General features: G+C 35.5%; 1 protein-coding gene across 4 annotated transcripts in view; it reads right to left on the bottom strand.

Moving 5' to 3' along the window:
- INPP4B (inositol polyphosphate-4-phosphatase type II B) overlaps positions 1-17376 on the bottom strand; it is a 528611-nt gene that overhangs the window by 129182 nt on the left and 382053 nt on the right. For all 4 annotated transcript variants that reach the window (XM_081135695.1, XM_081135696.1, XM_081135693.1 and 1 more), the window contains one exon: positions 6240-6387. In XM_081135695.1, the coding sequence (XP_080991821.1) occupies positions 6240-6387 (148 nt within the window). The remainder of the gene's footprint in view (positions 1-6239; positions 6388-17376) is intronic.

Raw genomic sequence — 17376 nt, forward strand, 5'->3', positions numbered from 1 at the left:
GAAAGCTTGTCTGGTGACAAATAAATTTTTACAAAAGAAAATAAATTATATTTCAGAAAGCCACCATGTTAAGTGGACAGGCCGGGTCACTATGGTACAAAATCTTACTGTGATTCTTTTTGTATAGTGAGGGTGTTTTTGAAATAAAATTTACTAAATATATTCTAGTTCTAGTTTATAATTCCTAATATATACTTCTATCATTTTTAAAAGGCATGTTTATAGTGTTATCAGTTTGAAATAAAACATGTTATTTTCTTAATGATGGTCACAAAATGCTTTAAGGTAAGGAGAAGGTCAGAAAATTAAATGTCTTCTGCATTTCTCTCAAATGCAGATATAGTGCTTAGAAAACCAAGTTAAGGGCATTTGAGGCTTATTTAAGTAAACAAGTAGAACATGTCTCTGAAACATATATTTCTGTGCAACAATTAGGTTTTCAACCTGGGATTTTAAAATATCCTACTGTCTTTTTCATTGATAAGAATATACAATATTCAAGAAATAGATGGATATATAGCAATATAGACACACTTATCAGTTCTATAATATAGCACTGAAAATACAGAATATAGAGTATTTGAAGTATATAGTGTTCAACAAAAAGGTGTTTGCCTTCATTAATATAAAATATTTTATCAACATGAATTTAGTATATGTACATTTACAAACACCAATATCTAAGACAAAGCATGTACATTTTCTCAAAGAAGTGGGAATAAAACTTTGAATTTTATACATCCCAAACTCTATCACATTTTTCTATTTAAATATTTTGCTTCAGATTTTTATATTTTATTTACAAGATTGTTTTTCTGCATGACACACACAAATATTTATGTTTTATATAAAACCAAAGAAAGCCTTCAAGATAATTGTTATAAAATATTCTTGTGTTTTTCTCTAAACTCCTAACACTTTATGCCAGAATTGCTCTCTTTCTCCACCTCTGGGATCATGAAGAAAAATATGTATAGGAAAGAAATGAAGAAGGAAAAAAGTGAAAAATGCATTATATAAATGAAACTTAATGTTTTCCTGGGGAGTTTTATGGGTCACGAAGATCATTTTTCCTGAAATACTTCATTTTTTAAAAACTTTCTGTACCATTATAGGTTTTCAAATATCATTTTATCGTGTAGAAATGTATACCTTTTAGATAAAGCCAAACACTGTACGGCCACCAGGGCCTCCCATCTAAGCATACACATGTGCACACCATGATTTAATACTACATTTGTAGCTGTCATGGAGCATAAATTCTATAGGTACAATAATTTTACTTAGTAACTGACATATTTCAATGCAGACTGAGCACAGCAAAACTTTGAAGTGGTACAAAAGCTGAAGAAAATACTCAACATAAACAAAATATGTGGCAACACTAAAACAAACTATAAAAATTTTATAGGTGGTAGTTTGGTAAAACCTATGTAACTTGTCTGCAAGCAACCCAAGTTGAAGGACTGTAAAGCTTGAAGCCTTATAAACGCAGGCAAAGACACACGTACACACACACGCACACACTCTACGTATTTAGGATCTCTGAGCTTTCAACATGTCCCTCCCCTTTTCCTTCCATTATAACAGCTCCAGAATAAACCAGTTGCCGTTCCCCCAACCTTCAAGTATGCCTCAGCGAAGAATTGGTCTGCCTTTCAATGTTAATTCCCTTATGTACCATGATTGCGGAGCAAGTCAGTAAACTTTTCAGAAGCAAAGTCTTATACTGAGTTGTTTGCAAGCAGAACCTCCCTCTCTTCCCTTCCAAACACATAATTCTAGTGTAGTTCTCAAATATTAAATATTAAGGCTGTCTCCAGAAAGCTCCTACTGGAAATCTGCATTGTATAACATTTTCAATCAGATTGTGTGAGTCTGTAATGTGAGCCACAGATTCTAAGGAAATTAGGTCATTGGCAGAAATGTCATTAGTAGACTGTTGTACTATCACAGGCCAGAAATAATGGTGGTTGGGATTAGAGTAGATGAAATGAAAATGTAAAATATAAATGGGTTTGAGAGAAAGTGTGGGGGTGGGAGGGAGGTTGAGGCAAGTAAAACACTTTTAGGGATCTGAATCAGACTAGGGTTAAAAGAAGCTGAGAAAGGAACTTCAGAGTAAAGCTCTGCCCAGGTTGGAGATTCCACCCAACCAAGAAAAATGCTTCAAAGTCCTTTTGCAAGACAATGTCCTGTTCTTACATTCTTAATTTAATTTATTATGTTATTTCACATCATGTAAACCTTATATTATAATATAATTTATTTTGTATCACATTAATTTATATTTATTATAAATATAATTCTTAAGTTACTTTCTCAATTGGATGGCATATAGCCTCAAGTAGATTTTCAAGTAAGTTTTGTGGGTGGCACTTTTTGAGCTCTTGCACATTTAAGTATGTCATTTTCATTGCCTTCATTCATAAAAAAATCATAACCTGACCCTATATAATAAAGTGGGGTCACAGCCTTTTTCTTTCAAAAATCAGCCAATGTTATTCCATGGGCTTCTGAAGAGAAGTGTGAGGCTATCCTGATTTTAGAGTATAAAAGGGAAAAAAACTGCTTAAGATTTCACCGTGTTTTGTTTTCAAGCTTTTGCACTAATTGTTCCTCCCCGAGAACACTTAAAATTATTTGGTAGCTCCCAGCTTTGTGCCCTGAATATCTAACATCTATCTCACCATTTAAACTTCTTTCACCTTGTGTAGCTTGAGAAGAGCTTATCATGTGTGGCTTCCATTTTCCTGAGATGATTTCTCCGTGTCAGATCTTTTCTGTGGGCTCTGTGGATTTAATTTGGTTGCTGCAATTTAAAATTTCATCATTCCTTACACTATCTTTTTCTTCTCAGCATGTTCCTTAAGGGTGACGGTTCTTTTCTTATGGCTTTCTCATCCAGTTTCAGAACTACCACGCCTGCTTATACTCTGCTGAGACAGCTAATCAGTTTTCCGGCAATTTTTTTCCTATTTCCCTTTTGAGTTCAGCATGATTTTTTTTTTTCTCCTTTCCTTTATAAAAATTTAAAGATTCATTGTTAAAAATTTTGAACACATTCTAATGATAGGAGATTTATGCAGAAAAGAAGCTGGTGAAACCAAAATGTATATGGAACAGGCTGGTCATCAGAGTGCCTAGCGAATCTTCAGAATCTATCAGGTTTTTACATAGTTTAGTTTCATAGGATTGAAGTGGGATTTTCTTCTCTGAGCAGTTTCCAGCACATACTGATGACAGTTCCTAGGTCTGCCCCTTGTAAGGGAACTTTATAATAATTTAGAGGCACTGCTCCTTTGTCTCCACCAAAACTGCCCGCTAGCCCCTTCCATGTATTTGCAATTTTCTTGTTGTTGTTGCTACAAATTATAGCTAAAAAGATATATAGAGAAAGGCAAGAGAACAGGATGGGTGGATGACACTATGGTGTATTAAAAAGTAATAAAATAATAATTATAGAGGCCATGCCTACTAAAATTCAATGGCTTAGTGACCACTCTCCTTATTTCCTACTCATTGTTTCCCCCTGCGATTTACTGTCAGTGATTAGACGGACAGAGAGGTATGAATGGGAGAGGGAGTGCTGGTAGGAGTTGGAGAGAGCACTGGGGAGGCCTCAAAAGTAGTAGGTCAGCTACTCAACCTTTATGGGGTTTCCAAACTGATGGCAAAAGACAGATTGGGACAGCAGTAGGGGTCCTGCTCTTCACTTTCTTTCTCATTAGCTTGCTGTATTTTTAGATGAAATAGCATTAGTGGTCCATCAATTATGTTATTTATAGTATTATGTTAAAAATGGATTCCAGTGTTTTGTGAAAACTCATCATTTTCCATTTTGTGTCTATATAGATACCTTAGTGGAAATTGAAGATGGGCTAAGTTAGATGCAGTTTCAAATCCATTTTATGGGGTAAGACTTAGCCTTAACTTCTTATATCTGCTTTATCAGGCAACAACTCTTGTGCGGTTCTCAGGTGAAATAAAGGTGTTGGGTTCTGCGGACACCTCAGCTCAGCTTGTCTACTGTGCATCCTTCCTTATTCTATAACCCCTATGAGGAACAATTATCTTCTCCATCCCTTCTGTATGAAATGTGACCTTTACATGACGCTAGTCAGCTCTTAGTATCAGAGAGTCTAGAATACAACCCACTGTTGAGGATGATAATTCTTTTATGGCCTTGGTGATCCAAACTCCATGCTTCTCTACTCAAATACATAAGTTTGCTTTTCCTTCCTGGGATTTGCTTTTGCCCGTCACCCACTCTTAGTACCAGCTCTAGGTAGGGACAGGACTGAATCATTTGGCTTATATTAATTCATTCTTGCAGCTGGCTCCTATAAGTTGTGTGCTTAGATTCCTGTACATCTTATAGCTTCTCTTCGCCTGAGTCAGTAACTGTTGTCTGATTTCTGTAGTTGGTCAGCCTCCCTTTGCTACACTCAAATATCCACCGTCTTGTCACTCTTTCAATCTTTATTTCCCTAGATCGAGGTTGTTTTCTTATAACCCAGTTTCCTGCCTGATTTTCCCTAAAAACCAGGTTCTGTTTTCTTTTTTTTTCTCCTCACTTGGATGTACAGCATTTGTGCAGTCATTCCTACCCTAGCAAATACAATCATGCACCACTTAGTGATGGATACATTTTGAGAAATGTGCCATTAGGTGATTTAGTCATTATGCGAACATCATGAAGTGCATTTACACAAACTTGGATGGCATATCCAGCTGCACACCTAGGCTCTAATTTCTAGCCCATTGCTCCAAAGCTACAAGCCAGTACAGCATGTTATTGCACAAAACAACACGAGATAAAATCAAGCACAAGAGAGCATGATGCAGTCAAGAGACACAGTAAAGAAGAGATGTATGAGGTTGCTTCTGGCATAACGTGGCATACTGCTTTATAGAAAACTTTTTTTTAATAAGCAGAAAGAGTACACGCTAAAATAACAATAAAAAGTTTGGCATGGTAAATACATAAATCAAAAGCATAGTCATCTGTTATCATGATCAAGTATTATGGACTGTATATGATTGTGTGTGCTGTACTTTTCTAGGGCTGGCAGTGCAATGTCCTTGTTTACACCTGCATCACTACAAACATGTGAGTGATGCCTTGTGTTGCTACGACGTTCTGACTGCTGTGACATCACTAGGTGGGCAACAGGAATTTTTCAGCTCCATTATAATCTTATGGGACCACAGTTGCGTATGTGGTCCATTACTGAAATATTATGAGGCTCATGATGATATCGTCAATATTGCCAGGTTTAACCTGCCTTGTCCATGGTGTGCTCACTGGTTTATGTCAATATGATCTCCCTGGAGACTGTAGAGTCTACCAAAGGGGTACAATGCTCTTAAATAACTTGATGTACTAATGTGCACATAAGGCAGAAATCCACATTTCTGAACATTTCACACTCTGCTGTGTATTTAAGCAATTAAAAAATGTTAACTATTAAAAATATCTGCTAATTTTCTGAGATTTAGGGCCTTAACAGTCGTTAGTATAATATAGTATTCAGCATTTTTAAAGTCACTAGAGGTATATAAGGCAGAGAAACAAATTGAGTAGTCACGGCTCAGAGAAATTCTCATCAACCACCAGCTCTCACATCCTTCTGTTTTATTATAGCAATGAATTTAATTTTGTTGTATGACAATACTGCCCATTCACATAGCATGCTTTATCAATCATCTCATAGAGTCTGTAGACCAACAAATATCTGAGAGTCTTGTTACAGATCAGTAACCCAAAAAAGAGTCAAATAGGAATTTCTTACAGAAACAGAAACCAAAACCAGGTGAGGTAAAGATACAGGGAATATTAGCAAGGCCCAAACTCAGGTTATTGGTTAGACTTCAAGCTATTGAATAGAAATATAATGCACACCACAAAAGAGAGTCACATATGTTATTAAAATTTTTCTAGTAGTCATACTCAAAAAATAAAATACAGCAAGTTAAATTAATAATATTTTAACTTAATCCAAATTATGAAATCAGTCTTGTTTGTGTGGCAGTCTGAGTGCTAAGAACTCAAAATCTGGTATTTCACACTTACATAACATCTCAAACCGGACTAATTACATTTTAAGTGATTAATAGCCACACAAAGCTAATGACCACAGCATTGGACAGTGCAGGTCTAGAATTTCATGTTATCATCCTACTTTAAGAAAAAAAATAATTAGTGCAAGAGACAATCATCTATTATTTTCTCTTACCTACACAAATCTTCTTTTATGTTAAGAGAGATCAATTCCTTAGGAATATGAAAAGAAAGTATGCTTTCTGACATCTGCTCCCGAATTCGCATCCACTTATTGTCAGATGTGGGAAATCTATATAATTTACACACCGGGTTCTTCAACACTGAGGTGAAAAAAAAACACAAAAGCTTGATTGTTAAATTATAAAGATATGCACATTAGATGATGATAAATTAACAAAATCATTAGTCAGGGTATTTTCTACTTTTTTGTTTAATCAAAATATTTTATTTTTTTAAAATTGTAATCCATTAGTGTTTTGAATTTCTAAGAATTCTGTTCTTACATCTTATTTTTTTCAGTAACTTCTGGGACATGTAGTCTTTATCAAATTAAAAAATAACACATCCAATGCTCATTCATAAATATGACTACTGTGGTTCCCCAATTTATCACCTATTAATTCCTTGCTCTTCTAAAAATTTTCATAAAGCATATGTATTTATAGATATAGATGAAAATATATGTATTTATATATAATGCACACTTGGAAAAAATATATTTCTGAATTTCTTCCAATCACTCTTAGTCATCTTTACCCACTTATATAGTAGGTGACAAGTGATAAGTTTTTTTCAGAGGTTTTAAATGACGCTACTCCTAAAAATTATTTATTTCTTAAATGTCAGAAAAGTTTATTCCTTGGCTTACCATCTATTAAAATTTAAATATCACACATACTTTAGTGCCAATGAGTCAACAACACACTTTTCTGAAACTGCTTATTATCAGAAGCCAGACAGGGAGACTATGAACAAACTGTATATTAGGGTGGGTGGGCAACGATTAGGGGAAAAGAGACAAGATCACACCATCAAGGGCTTTAAACATTTAAAGAATATGTGTAGGGCCAGATAATATTTGATTCTATCTGTGTGTGAGGATGGCACTCCCACCACATTCCCAACTCATATTTCAGGGCAGAATTTGTTTCCATTGCTGTTGGGCAATGAATGTCTTTGTTACACTCATACACAAAAGCTTAATGTGCAATAAAATATTAGGTCAATTACCAGTTAATTATCTATGATTATTTACCAATAAAGCTGATTAAAAACAGAATTTGATACTGAAGTGGATGTAAGACTGCAAATAATACGGAACATGGTATGTGAGCCAAGTCTCCTCAAAGTATAGGGTAAAATACCTTTCAAAATTTTAGGGGTCTACAACACCGTACCTTATTCACTACTTGGGTAAGCATATATCTTTCTGAACATTAAAATGAGGATCTGTTCATCCATTTCTCTCAAACTATCTTTGTCAAAGGTATAGTTTGGAAATTATCATTACCAATATTGATACTACATTGGAAATCTTGATTTTAAATATCCCATTCTTCAATGACCAGATTGAAAGCTTCCAGTACATTTACCTACCCCTTACTGAGGATCAGCCAGAGTGGTCACTTTTCAAAAGTGCCAATAGAAGCCAGAAAACAACAGAATATCTCCAGTCTATTCAGAGACTATACTTAAAATCTAAAGTTGTATGATCAAATTTAAAATTGTATGACCATATTTAAAGTTGGGTGACCATATTTAACATAAATATAACCTTTAAGTTTTATCAATTAGATTGTATCACAGATCTATATATAAAGTGAATTATGCTTAGTTTATTTTTATCGAAATATAAATGACATATTACATTGTATTCATTTCAGGCATACAATGTAATGATACAACATTTGTATATACTGAGATATGATCACCATAGTAAGTCTAGTTGACATCTGTCAGCATACATAAACATTTTTTTCTCATGAAAAATCTCTTAGCAACTTTCAAACATATGATACAGTATTATTAATTATAGTCACCATACTGTACATTATATCTTCATGACTTATTTATTTTATAATTGCATATTTGTACTTTTTTACCTCCTTCATCCATTACCCCCACCCCCTGCCTCTGTCAACCACCAATCTGTTCTCTGTATCTATGAGTTCTTCTTTTTCTCTTGTTTCTATTTTTTTGTTTTTGGTGTTTTTTGTTTCGTTTTGTTTTTTTTGGTTCCACATACAAGTGAAATCACACATTTGTTTTTCTCTGACTTATTTCACTTAGCATAATACCCTCAAGGTCCATTCATGCTGTTACAAATGGCAGAATTTCATTCTTTTTAATACTTCATTGTATGTATATACCACATCTTCTTTATTCATTCATTCATTGATGGACAGGTAGGTTGTTCCCATTTTTTTGGCTATTAAAATAATGCTGCAATCAACATGGGGGTGCATATATCTTTTTTAATTCATATTTTCATTTTCTTTGGATAAATATCCAGAAGTGGAATAGCTGAATCATATGGTAGTTCTTGTGTTTTTAATAATAGCCATGCTAATAGATGTGAGGTGATATCTTAATGTGATTTTTATTTATATTTACCTGATGATTAGTGATAGTTAGAATGTTTTTATGAATCTTTTGGCCATCTACATGCTTTATTTAGAAAAGTGTCTATTCAGATCATCTACCCATTTTTTAATTGTATTGTATGTTTCTTTTGTTATTGATTTGTATCAGTTCTTTATATATTTTGGATATCAGACCTTATCAGATACATTTCCTTCCCTCTGAAATATAAAAACCAACAGCAATTCAGTGGGGAAAAAACTATGATATTTCATTCATTTTTAATGTGACAGTGTTTCAAAGATATAAGAATTTTACTACAACATCTCTTGATCTCTTGTTGTATCTAGAGTTGGAGAAGAAAAACAAGTATGTATTGAATTCAATATAGTGTCAGTCAGGTTAATCCACTCATGAGATCTCATGAATTCTAATATAGTTAATATGATCCGGAATATAAATGCATCCTTTTATAGTAAGACAAAAACTCAATCTCAAATGTCCAAATTTTTTCTTACTAACCTAAGTAAATATTCAGCTACTTGGTTTATCTATACTCAGTATATGTGCTTCCTTTTTAGCCTTTTTTTTTTTTTTTTTCCCCAAGAACACATAGAATCATTGCATCTTTCAAACAATGGTTTAAAATCCTTGGATTTTTCTTGCCTTTTTGAAAACAAGAATTATATTTAGAAAATTTATATTTTGTATTAATTCACAAGTTATAAAATTATCAATTTGCTGTTATCATAGAACTAGCCCTTCAACTTTCAATTTTATTGTTTTGTTTCAATGCTCTTCGTTGCATTCTAAATATAAACCTTTGTTAAAATGGCTAACGCAGAAATCAAGGGAAGTTTGATTAATGAGCTCCCGAACTCTCCTCTGACCATCCGGTGCACAACATGCAAGGATTCTACAGGAACCTACTGTTTTTAAGGGAAACCACATGGGACAAATAATTTAAAATAGCAGACAACTTGTTCATCCAAAATAAAAAATTCCCAACAATGTCTGCCATCTTTTATGATACAATTCTGATCTTTTGAAACTCATAGGTCTCCAAATATTAGTACTAAATTTTATATATTTATCAGCATCTCAATGTAGACATAGTGTGATCCATTTAAACCCTATTTGATCCAGCAGGATTCCTTACTGAACACCTACAGTGTATAAAGCAAGAATACCTACTCTGTATTCTGAAATAGCATAAAATGGCATATGACTAAAACAAATAAAAAATATATATGGCTTGACTTTAAAATCCCATGTAAATTTGTTGCACTGGTTACAAACATGACCAGAAAAGATATTCTCAACTCAAAATTCTTGTTGGGTTGATACTGGGGAGATTATGTCATCCTTACATAAAGAAAGGAATGGTATTCATGCATCAAATATTGAGCAATGGGTCATAAATGATGAATGTCTTGTCATTTTTTAAATGCTTCGCCTCTATAGCAGAGATAAAATTTCAACAGTTCTGCACATACACTCCAGCTGTTTAAATGAGTCTGTCACGTTCAGTTCTGGCTCCCCACAGATGCCAGGACTTATCTCCAGAGCTTCTCAGACAAGAAAAGCTAAAGGAGCTCATCTCCACCAAACCATATTACATGAAATGTTAAAGGGTCTTCTTTAAGGAGAAGAAGAAAAAGATAAAAAAATATGAACAATAAAATAGCAATAAATACATATCTATCAACAATTGAATCTAAAAAAACAAAATAAATAAACACACAGAATAGAAACAGAATATTTTGACGGTTACCAGATGGGGGGGGAGTTGGGCAAAAAAGGTGAAAGAATTAAGAAATATAAATTGGTTGTTATAGAAGAGTCATGGGGATGTAACGTACAGCATAGGGAATATAGTCAATAATATTCTAATAACTATGTGTGGTGTCAGATGGATATAAGACTTATCGGTGTGATCACTTAGCAAATTATATAATGTCTAATCACTGGGGTATACACCTGAAATTAATATATTGTATGTCAATTGTAATTGAAATATAAAAAAATTATTAAAGAGAGAGATGCATTTTTGATCATATAATAGGCTCAACCCAGCAACAATATCTACCTAATATCTATTGTATGTCCTTTTAAAAGAGAGCCCTGTGTGTATTCTCCTCATGTTTTTCACTGCTTTTTCCAAACCAACTATTAAAAATAATTGACATAAGCTACCAAGAGAAGAGTGGTGGAGACATTCTGGACCACACCTTGGTCTTGTGATGATTTAATAAGGATAAAAGTTCTAAGCTAGTCCAAATAGTGATACATTCCCCTTGAAGTCTACCCCATCAGGTGAATGAACACAGAATTACACCTGTCCCCCAAATTGAAGCACAACTCGAATTTCTATGCTGTTTCTCCCAGACACGGTAACAGGGCCTCTTTAACAAGATAAAGTGCCACCTGTTTTTTAATGGGATTCAGCAACTGTAAAAGCCCAGCTGCTCCAATTCTGAATTATCAAAGCAAAGATGCCAAGGAAATGTTCAACAGAGCCACCACGTAGACAACACACAAAAAAAGACGGCTGCTCAAGCAACTTAAGGAAGAAAAGATAAACTAGAGAGATATCATAGGAGTGATTTTCTCTTTTTTGCATCCCTATTAAGGATGTCCATGGATAGGACAAAAATTTTGGAAATCTGGATTCAGGGTCAAGGGGATCATCAAAAAGCCTCATCAATCAGGTTGTCTTTAACATATTTTTCCAGAGGAAGCTCTTCTGTAATTATCCTCATGTACTTTCTTGCTTTGGGGAGGTGGTTGGAGTCACATATTTAAATGGAATCTGACTTTATTGGCTTTAAGCCTTACAAAATCATTATTTTAATGTACTGCAGATTCTTGTAGAGAATCCATTCATTCTGTAACTTTTAATTATGCAGTTGTTTAATAGTTCAATTAATCAGTGGAATGTGCATACATTGGCCTATTCTCCAAATGCTGCATTATACTTACTACAGATCAGTCTGTGTAATCCAATTAGATACTGACACTCCCCTATTTGTACTTGAAAATATCTTAGATTTATATACATCTTAAATGTAAGTTGGGTCTTTTTAAGATTGGGTGAGTACTTAAAAACCTAATACAAATCACTAAAACACCATCTTAAACATGGCTAATAGAAAAGAGAGTAAGAAAACATGACAAGAACTTTGAAAATACAGCAAAGAGATATCTCTTTAAAAACAATAAAGATGAGGGAAGGGGGTTTGGGGATTTGTGTGAGATGAGTGAAAAGATTAAGCAAAAAAACCCACCCTCATAAACACAGGCCACGGTATAGTGATTATCAGAGGGAAAGGAGGGTGGGAGAGGTAGAAGAAAGTAAAGGGGCATAAATGGTGATGGAGAGAGAGTTGACTTCGGGTGGTGAGCACATAATATAACATACAGGTGATGTGTTATAGAATCATACACTTGAAACCTATATCATTTTATTAACCAATGTCACCCCAATAAATTCAATAAAATTAAAAAAAATAAAGATGAAATTTACTGTTAAAAAAAGAAACCCCCAAGAAAGTTTTAGTTACTACTCTCTAGGTTTGTTATAAAACCTAAATTGTTATTGTGTGTGTTGTTGTGTTGCAAAAGCAGAAACAAAAACAAAAAACAGAATAGAAATAAGATATAAGCTGAGTTGGACAAAGCGCTAGTCTAGCTAAATGCATAAACCCTTGGCCATCCATCTTCAATTTAAGGCCAAGAATAAGAAAAACTACAATAGATACCAGAATAAAACATAAAAGTAATATTTGTGGGGCTTTAGTCTTCAATTGGGGATCATTGGTGAGTTTACTGTAAAGAATTCCGATGTCAGATTTCAGGTGGTCGAGGAAATGATTTGCCTCACGCCTTCTAGTTTGATTTGTTCTGTTAATTCCAGTTCAGGCACTAAAATAAAGGACAAAACTAGAGAAGATAGAAGCTGGCTCATATTTCATGCTGAGCAACCTGGAACAATCTGTATTGTGATGAACTCACATTATTTCTTGCCAGTTTGCCTCTGTTCGAGGCATTCTCTACAACTCAAAGAAGCATCCTCCTTCCCTGGTAACCAGCCTATATGCTCAGCTCTGGTAACATCTCCTCCAGGAAGCCTTCCTTGGCTTCCAGCCCCTGCCTCTCTACAGGTGCCTCTCCTTTGTACTTTCCCTCCCCTTCTCCACCGTGGCTCTTACCAGTTGTGCTACAATTGTCTGTTTACTTTTTTGTGTCCTTCATTAGAATGTGAACTTTGCGAAGGTCAGGACTGTGCTATTTTCCTCAAACAGTGCCCAGTAAATGCAAACAGTCCACAGAAATGAGCTTAAACCTTGCATCTCAGACGTTTCCCGGCACTACTTTCCCCAAGAGAAGAACAGTGAGAGCTCTGACTGTGTACACTGAGGGGGAAAATGCAAGAGGGAAGGGCATAATTAAAAACTCACTTCAAGGGAGAACACAGGCAACAGAATGAAGAAGGGAAAAACCACAGTCGAAAGAAAGGCCTGCTCACATTTAGGCACAAAATATTAACTTTTGACTACATGGCCTTCATGCCTTTATTTTTTTAGTTTACCTAAAGTGGGCAGTGGAAGAGGTAATGTACTCTGAAAGAGAGTGGAAGCATTTAAAGGTGTCTAAGAGATGATTCCATTGATTATTGGATAGTGAAATTCACTCCTCCATTGAAGCTACTTAACATCCTAACTACATTAATACACAGAGATGAAAATATATGGGAATTCTGAAAGAGCAAGGTTAATAGACTCCATCGCATCTGTTAAAACAGCAAAGGGCAAAGAAATCTTATGAGTAAGTATATAGGATCAAGGGCCAATATTATAAGCCAAAATGACTCCAAATTTTATGTATCAGAGAGTTATAAATACAAGGACAAAATCTATTTAAATGAATATGGGTGAAACACAAGAGGCATCTTCGTTAATACAAAATGATATCATCTAAAATTTGACAAGGTAGTAAATTTAATACCTAATGAAGGAAAAGAGAAAAAGAGGAAAACTGGGGATGTGTTTTTACCTGGAATTTATCAGCGCTCAAATAAGTATAGTGGGAATTGTTTTACAATCTCTTAAAATATTCTGAGTCATGCATTGTTGTTGGTGGTGGTGTAGTGAGGGGAATGTGACCCCAATATTTAGCTCAGTTGTGTGATATTGTGAAAGGTGATTAAAATCTGTGTCGAGATATGAGACGGAAAACATTTCAAAATGAGAATTTGGTAGTGATCTTTAAGAAAAGCAATACATTATTTCATTCGAAACCTAAATAATTACATTTGAACATGTTTCCCATGGAGAGAAGACCAGCACAGTCTTTTACTACCTGAAGAATATATTCAAACGATAAGCTATGCCTGTTATCAGCCATCCGACAAGCGTTTACGGAGTTCCTATTGTATTCCGGCCCTCGAGATACAGAGATAAATAAGCAATGTTTCTTCTTAAATCGTTTCTAATCTAGCATCTTCTGCAAAGCAACAGCAGTAGATGGCTTAAACTTATTTTGGGGGAAAAGAATAAAAAAGATACAGTGGCTTATTCTGAGAAAAGGTGTGATTCATCCGTGCAGCAAGAAGTAAAAATATCTCGAAATGCTCCAAATCCGGAGAACTGCATGTATTTCGTACCGATGGCTGGGCGGTCCCCTCGCCTTTGTTCAGATCCCGGCTTGCACACTCATGGAAATCACGAGGTGAGACACACCCTTTGGGAATGGGAAGGACAGGATCCACCCTGGCACACAGCATGCACGTGGTCTTTAAAGAGTATGAAGGATAATTTCATGACTCAAGGCGTGTGGAATTCAACCAAGGAAGATGCTGTAGCAGATGTAATGCTTGCTGACAGGAGGAAACTCACTTAAAATGTGGAGATGATAGGAAACTTTGGGACAGGGGCCGTTAGCTGCACAGATCTGGCATAGTGACGTAAGGTTCGCTGAGTACTTTTACAGGGAAAATTGGGAGAGTGGAATACAGAGAGAATTGCCATCCCGACAGCAGTTTAAAAAGGTATATATCTCTTTGTGGTAAGCCTTATTAAGTATAAATAACTCCTGAGAAAGGTAACTGTAAATGACCAAGAAGTGACACGTGCCTCCATGTGAAACTGATTACAATGAATACCTGTATGAAATACTTATAAAAAGAAGAAAATCATAGCAAAAGCGAAACTAAGCTGTATCTACTTCAAACATATGAGAGCCAAAAAGGAAGTCAAAGGCTGTCTAGGTGGATCTGGGTATTATTAAAAACTTGATGTGCAGAGAGGCTGGCCTGTCTGTCGGGGTCACGCTGCTGGGTGGCAAATCTAGGCTGCGACACCAGGTCTCACAGCGCACCCAGGGCCCTTATACTGTAGCCGAGGGAGCCTGTGGCTGCCTGTTTTGCTGCAGAGAAGGTGCCTCCACTGGCAATGTGACTTAGGGGAACACATGAGAGATCTGTCCTGTACTTCTCCACATTCAAAACTAACTTTCCCTACTCCCCCAGCCCAGCACCAAACAGATTTAAGCGTTCTTACGACCACTTTGCTTAAGCGAATGGTTAAAGAGGCAAACCTACTGTTTTAACCACTTTATTCTGAGTTCTGTCATTAGAAAGTCAAATTAAATAAGAGCTTTCCGTTTCTAATACTTACTGTCTTCCAGAGTGCCTTGCTTCGGAGAATATAAAATCCGACGGCTAAAAGAGATTGGCTTCCCACGTAGTTCAGGTCCTTCCACACCTTTCCTAGGAGTTGTCAACCCTGCACCCCCCGCCCTTCTCTCCCCCTGCCCTCAGCTCCCCAGGCTCCCAGCCTACACGTGCAACTTGCAAGACCAAACAGGGCACGAAAGCGCTGAGACCTTGGGGGGAAGAGCTTTTTCTTTTTAGTCTTACAATAGATAAGTGAATTTCCTGAATTATAAATTAAACCTCTGGAGATATAAATAGAACAGGGAAGAGCTGCTGAGAGAGATGACATTCTCTTCTCACTCAATAAGGACTTCATAGCTCACTGGGGGACGGCGAGCTCCTTGCGACACATTAATGCGCATGCAGAGAAGCCTGTCGAAGGCTCCCTTCGCCTACAGTTTAAAAAAATACCACAAGGGAACCTCATGGATTCATTTGGAAGTTGCCAGGTTTAGACAGATAAATGCATAGAACAAAAGGCAAAGGGACACACAGGCCAAAGTCATACATATTCTATACCTGCACAATGTGCTTTTATATTCTGAACAGAAACATTTCATGAAGAGTTCTTAGTTGTATTTTTAATACTTTTAAAAATCTGGCACACAGTGCATTCTACAGATGATGTATCATAAACCTGTACACTCGAAACCTATATAGTTTTATTAAGCAGTGCCATCCTAATTAATTTTTTAAAATTTTAAAAACACACAAAAAATCTAGCTTTTATGACATTTGCCTGTCATTTAGACTTATCTTTCTTTGTCTAATAAAAGAAGGCTAAAAGAAAATATGTGTGGCAAATATCCTAGGTTCTGGGTGCTCCTCGGGGTTGACAAGACTAAGGAGATTGAAAAATGTCATTGGAACTAAGTGGAGTATCACCACCAAAACTGTCACCTCTCGGTAATCAATCATCTCTCACTCCGCTACGTAAATATATTTAAATTGCAAAATGCAGCTGCTCCCATCATTTCCATGGCAGCTGTCTTTGTCATATTACAATTTACACATTAGGAATAGTACCCTAGTAATTTGGAAGAGTTACTGCAATTGCAAGACTCATGCCTTACAGATTTTACCGCCCATGTGTTAGGGGGTGTTGATTTATTTTTCACTATGTTCCCTCTGTCTCTGCTTCCTCAGGCAATATATTCTCGTACTCAGCCATTTTTCTCTTTCTCTTTGAAATTTATATTAAACCAATCAGTATTTTAAAATGTCATTTCTTTTTGTGTGCATAAAAAATTATAAGGTCCACATGAGTGAATCATTAAAAACTTATCTTACAGTGTACATGATTTTGGTGATAACCTGATTCATTCAAACTCTACTGAAAATGAACTTAACATCTCCCACGCTCAGTTTTATTTCTCAAAACTGACATTTAGTAAATGAAATAGATTGTCTGACTATATAAATAAAAGACTAAAGGTTTAGCCAACTTTCAGGTCGAAAAATCAGTGTGAGGAGGAGCCTTTGAGGATACATTAGATATTTTAACCACGCTGATAATTTATCAAGTACATTTTATGGTCCATGGCTGGTCTAACTGTCTGGTTGACCCTTCACTGTTTAATGAGCATCTCTCTAATATTACATCCTTAATAAAAAAAAATTTAAAAAAAACAAGTCATTTGGTCATAAACTGAGAAGCAGCTGCTCTTCTTGGTATAATCCCTCATTCTACATAAGTACAGTTAATGTTTTGTTGTTACTGTTAAATTTTATTCTGAGTGCTCTGTATGTATAAACACAGTTAAAGGGTGGCCTTCCCTTTTTCCATTCCCATCCTCTATCATTAGTGGCTTCCTTCAGGGACCAAATGTCAATAGTTAGGGGTTATGTATTAGTGAGCCTTTGAAGTACCAGATCATTCATTAAGCTGATTATGATGCTATCTATGTCTTTGTTTAAATGTACATTGTGGCATGGCCAGAAAAATATTAAAGCTTGTTCTTTTGTTACTCCAACCTATCAATTAATGGCTTTTTAGTAATAGCACAGCCTAGTA

This window comes from Miniopterus schreibersii, assembly GCF_964146895.1.
Source record: "Miniopterus schreibersii genome assembly, chromosome: 4".
Classification (NCBI taxonomy): domain Eukaryota; kingdom Metazoa; phylum Chordata; class Mammalia; order Chiroptera; family Miniopteridae; genus Miniopterus; species Miniopterus schreibersii.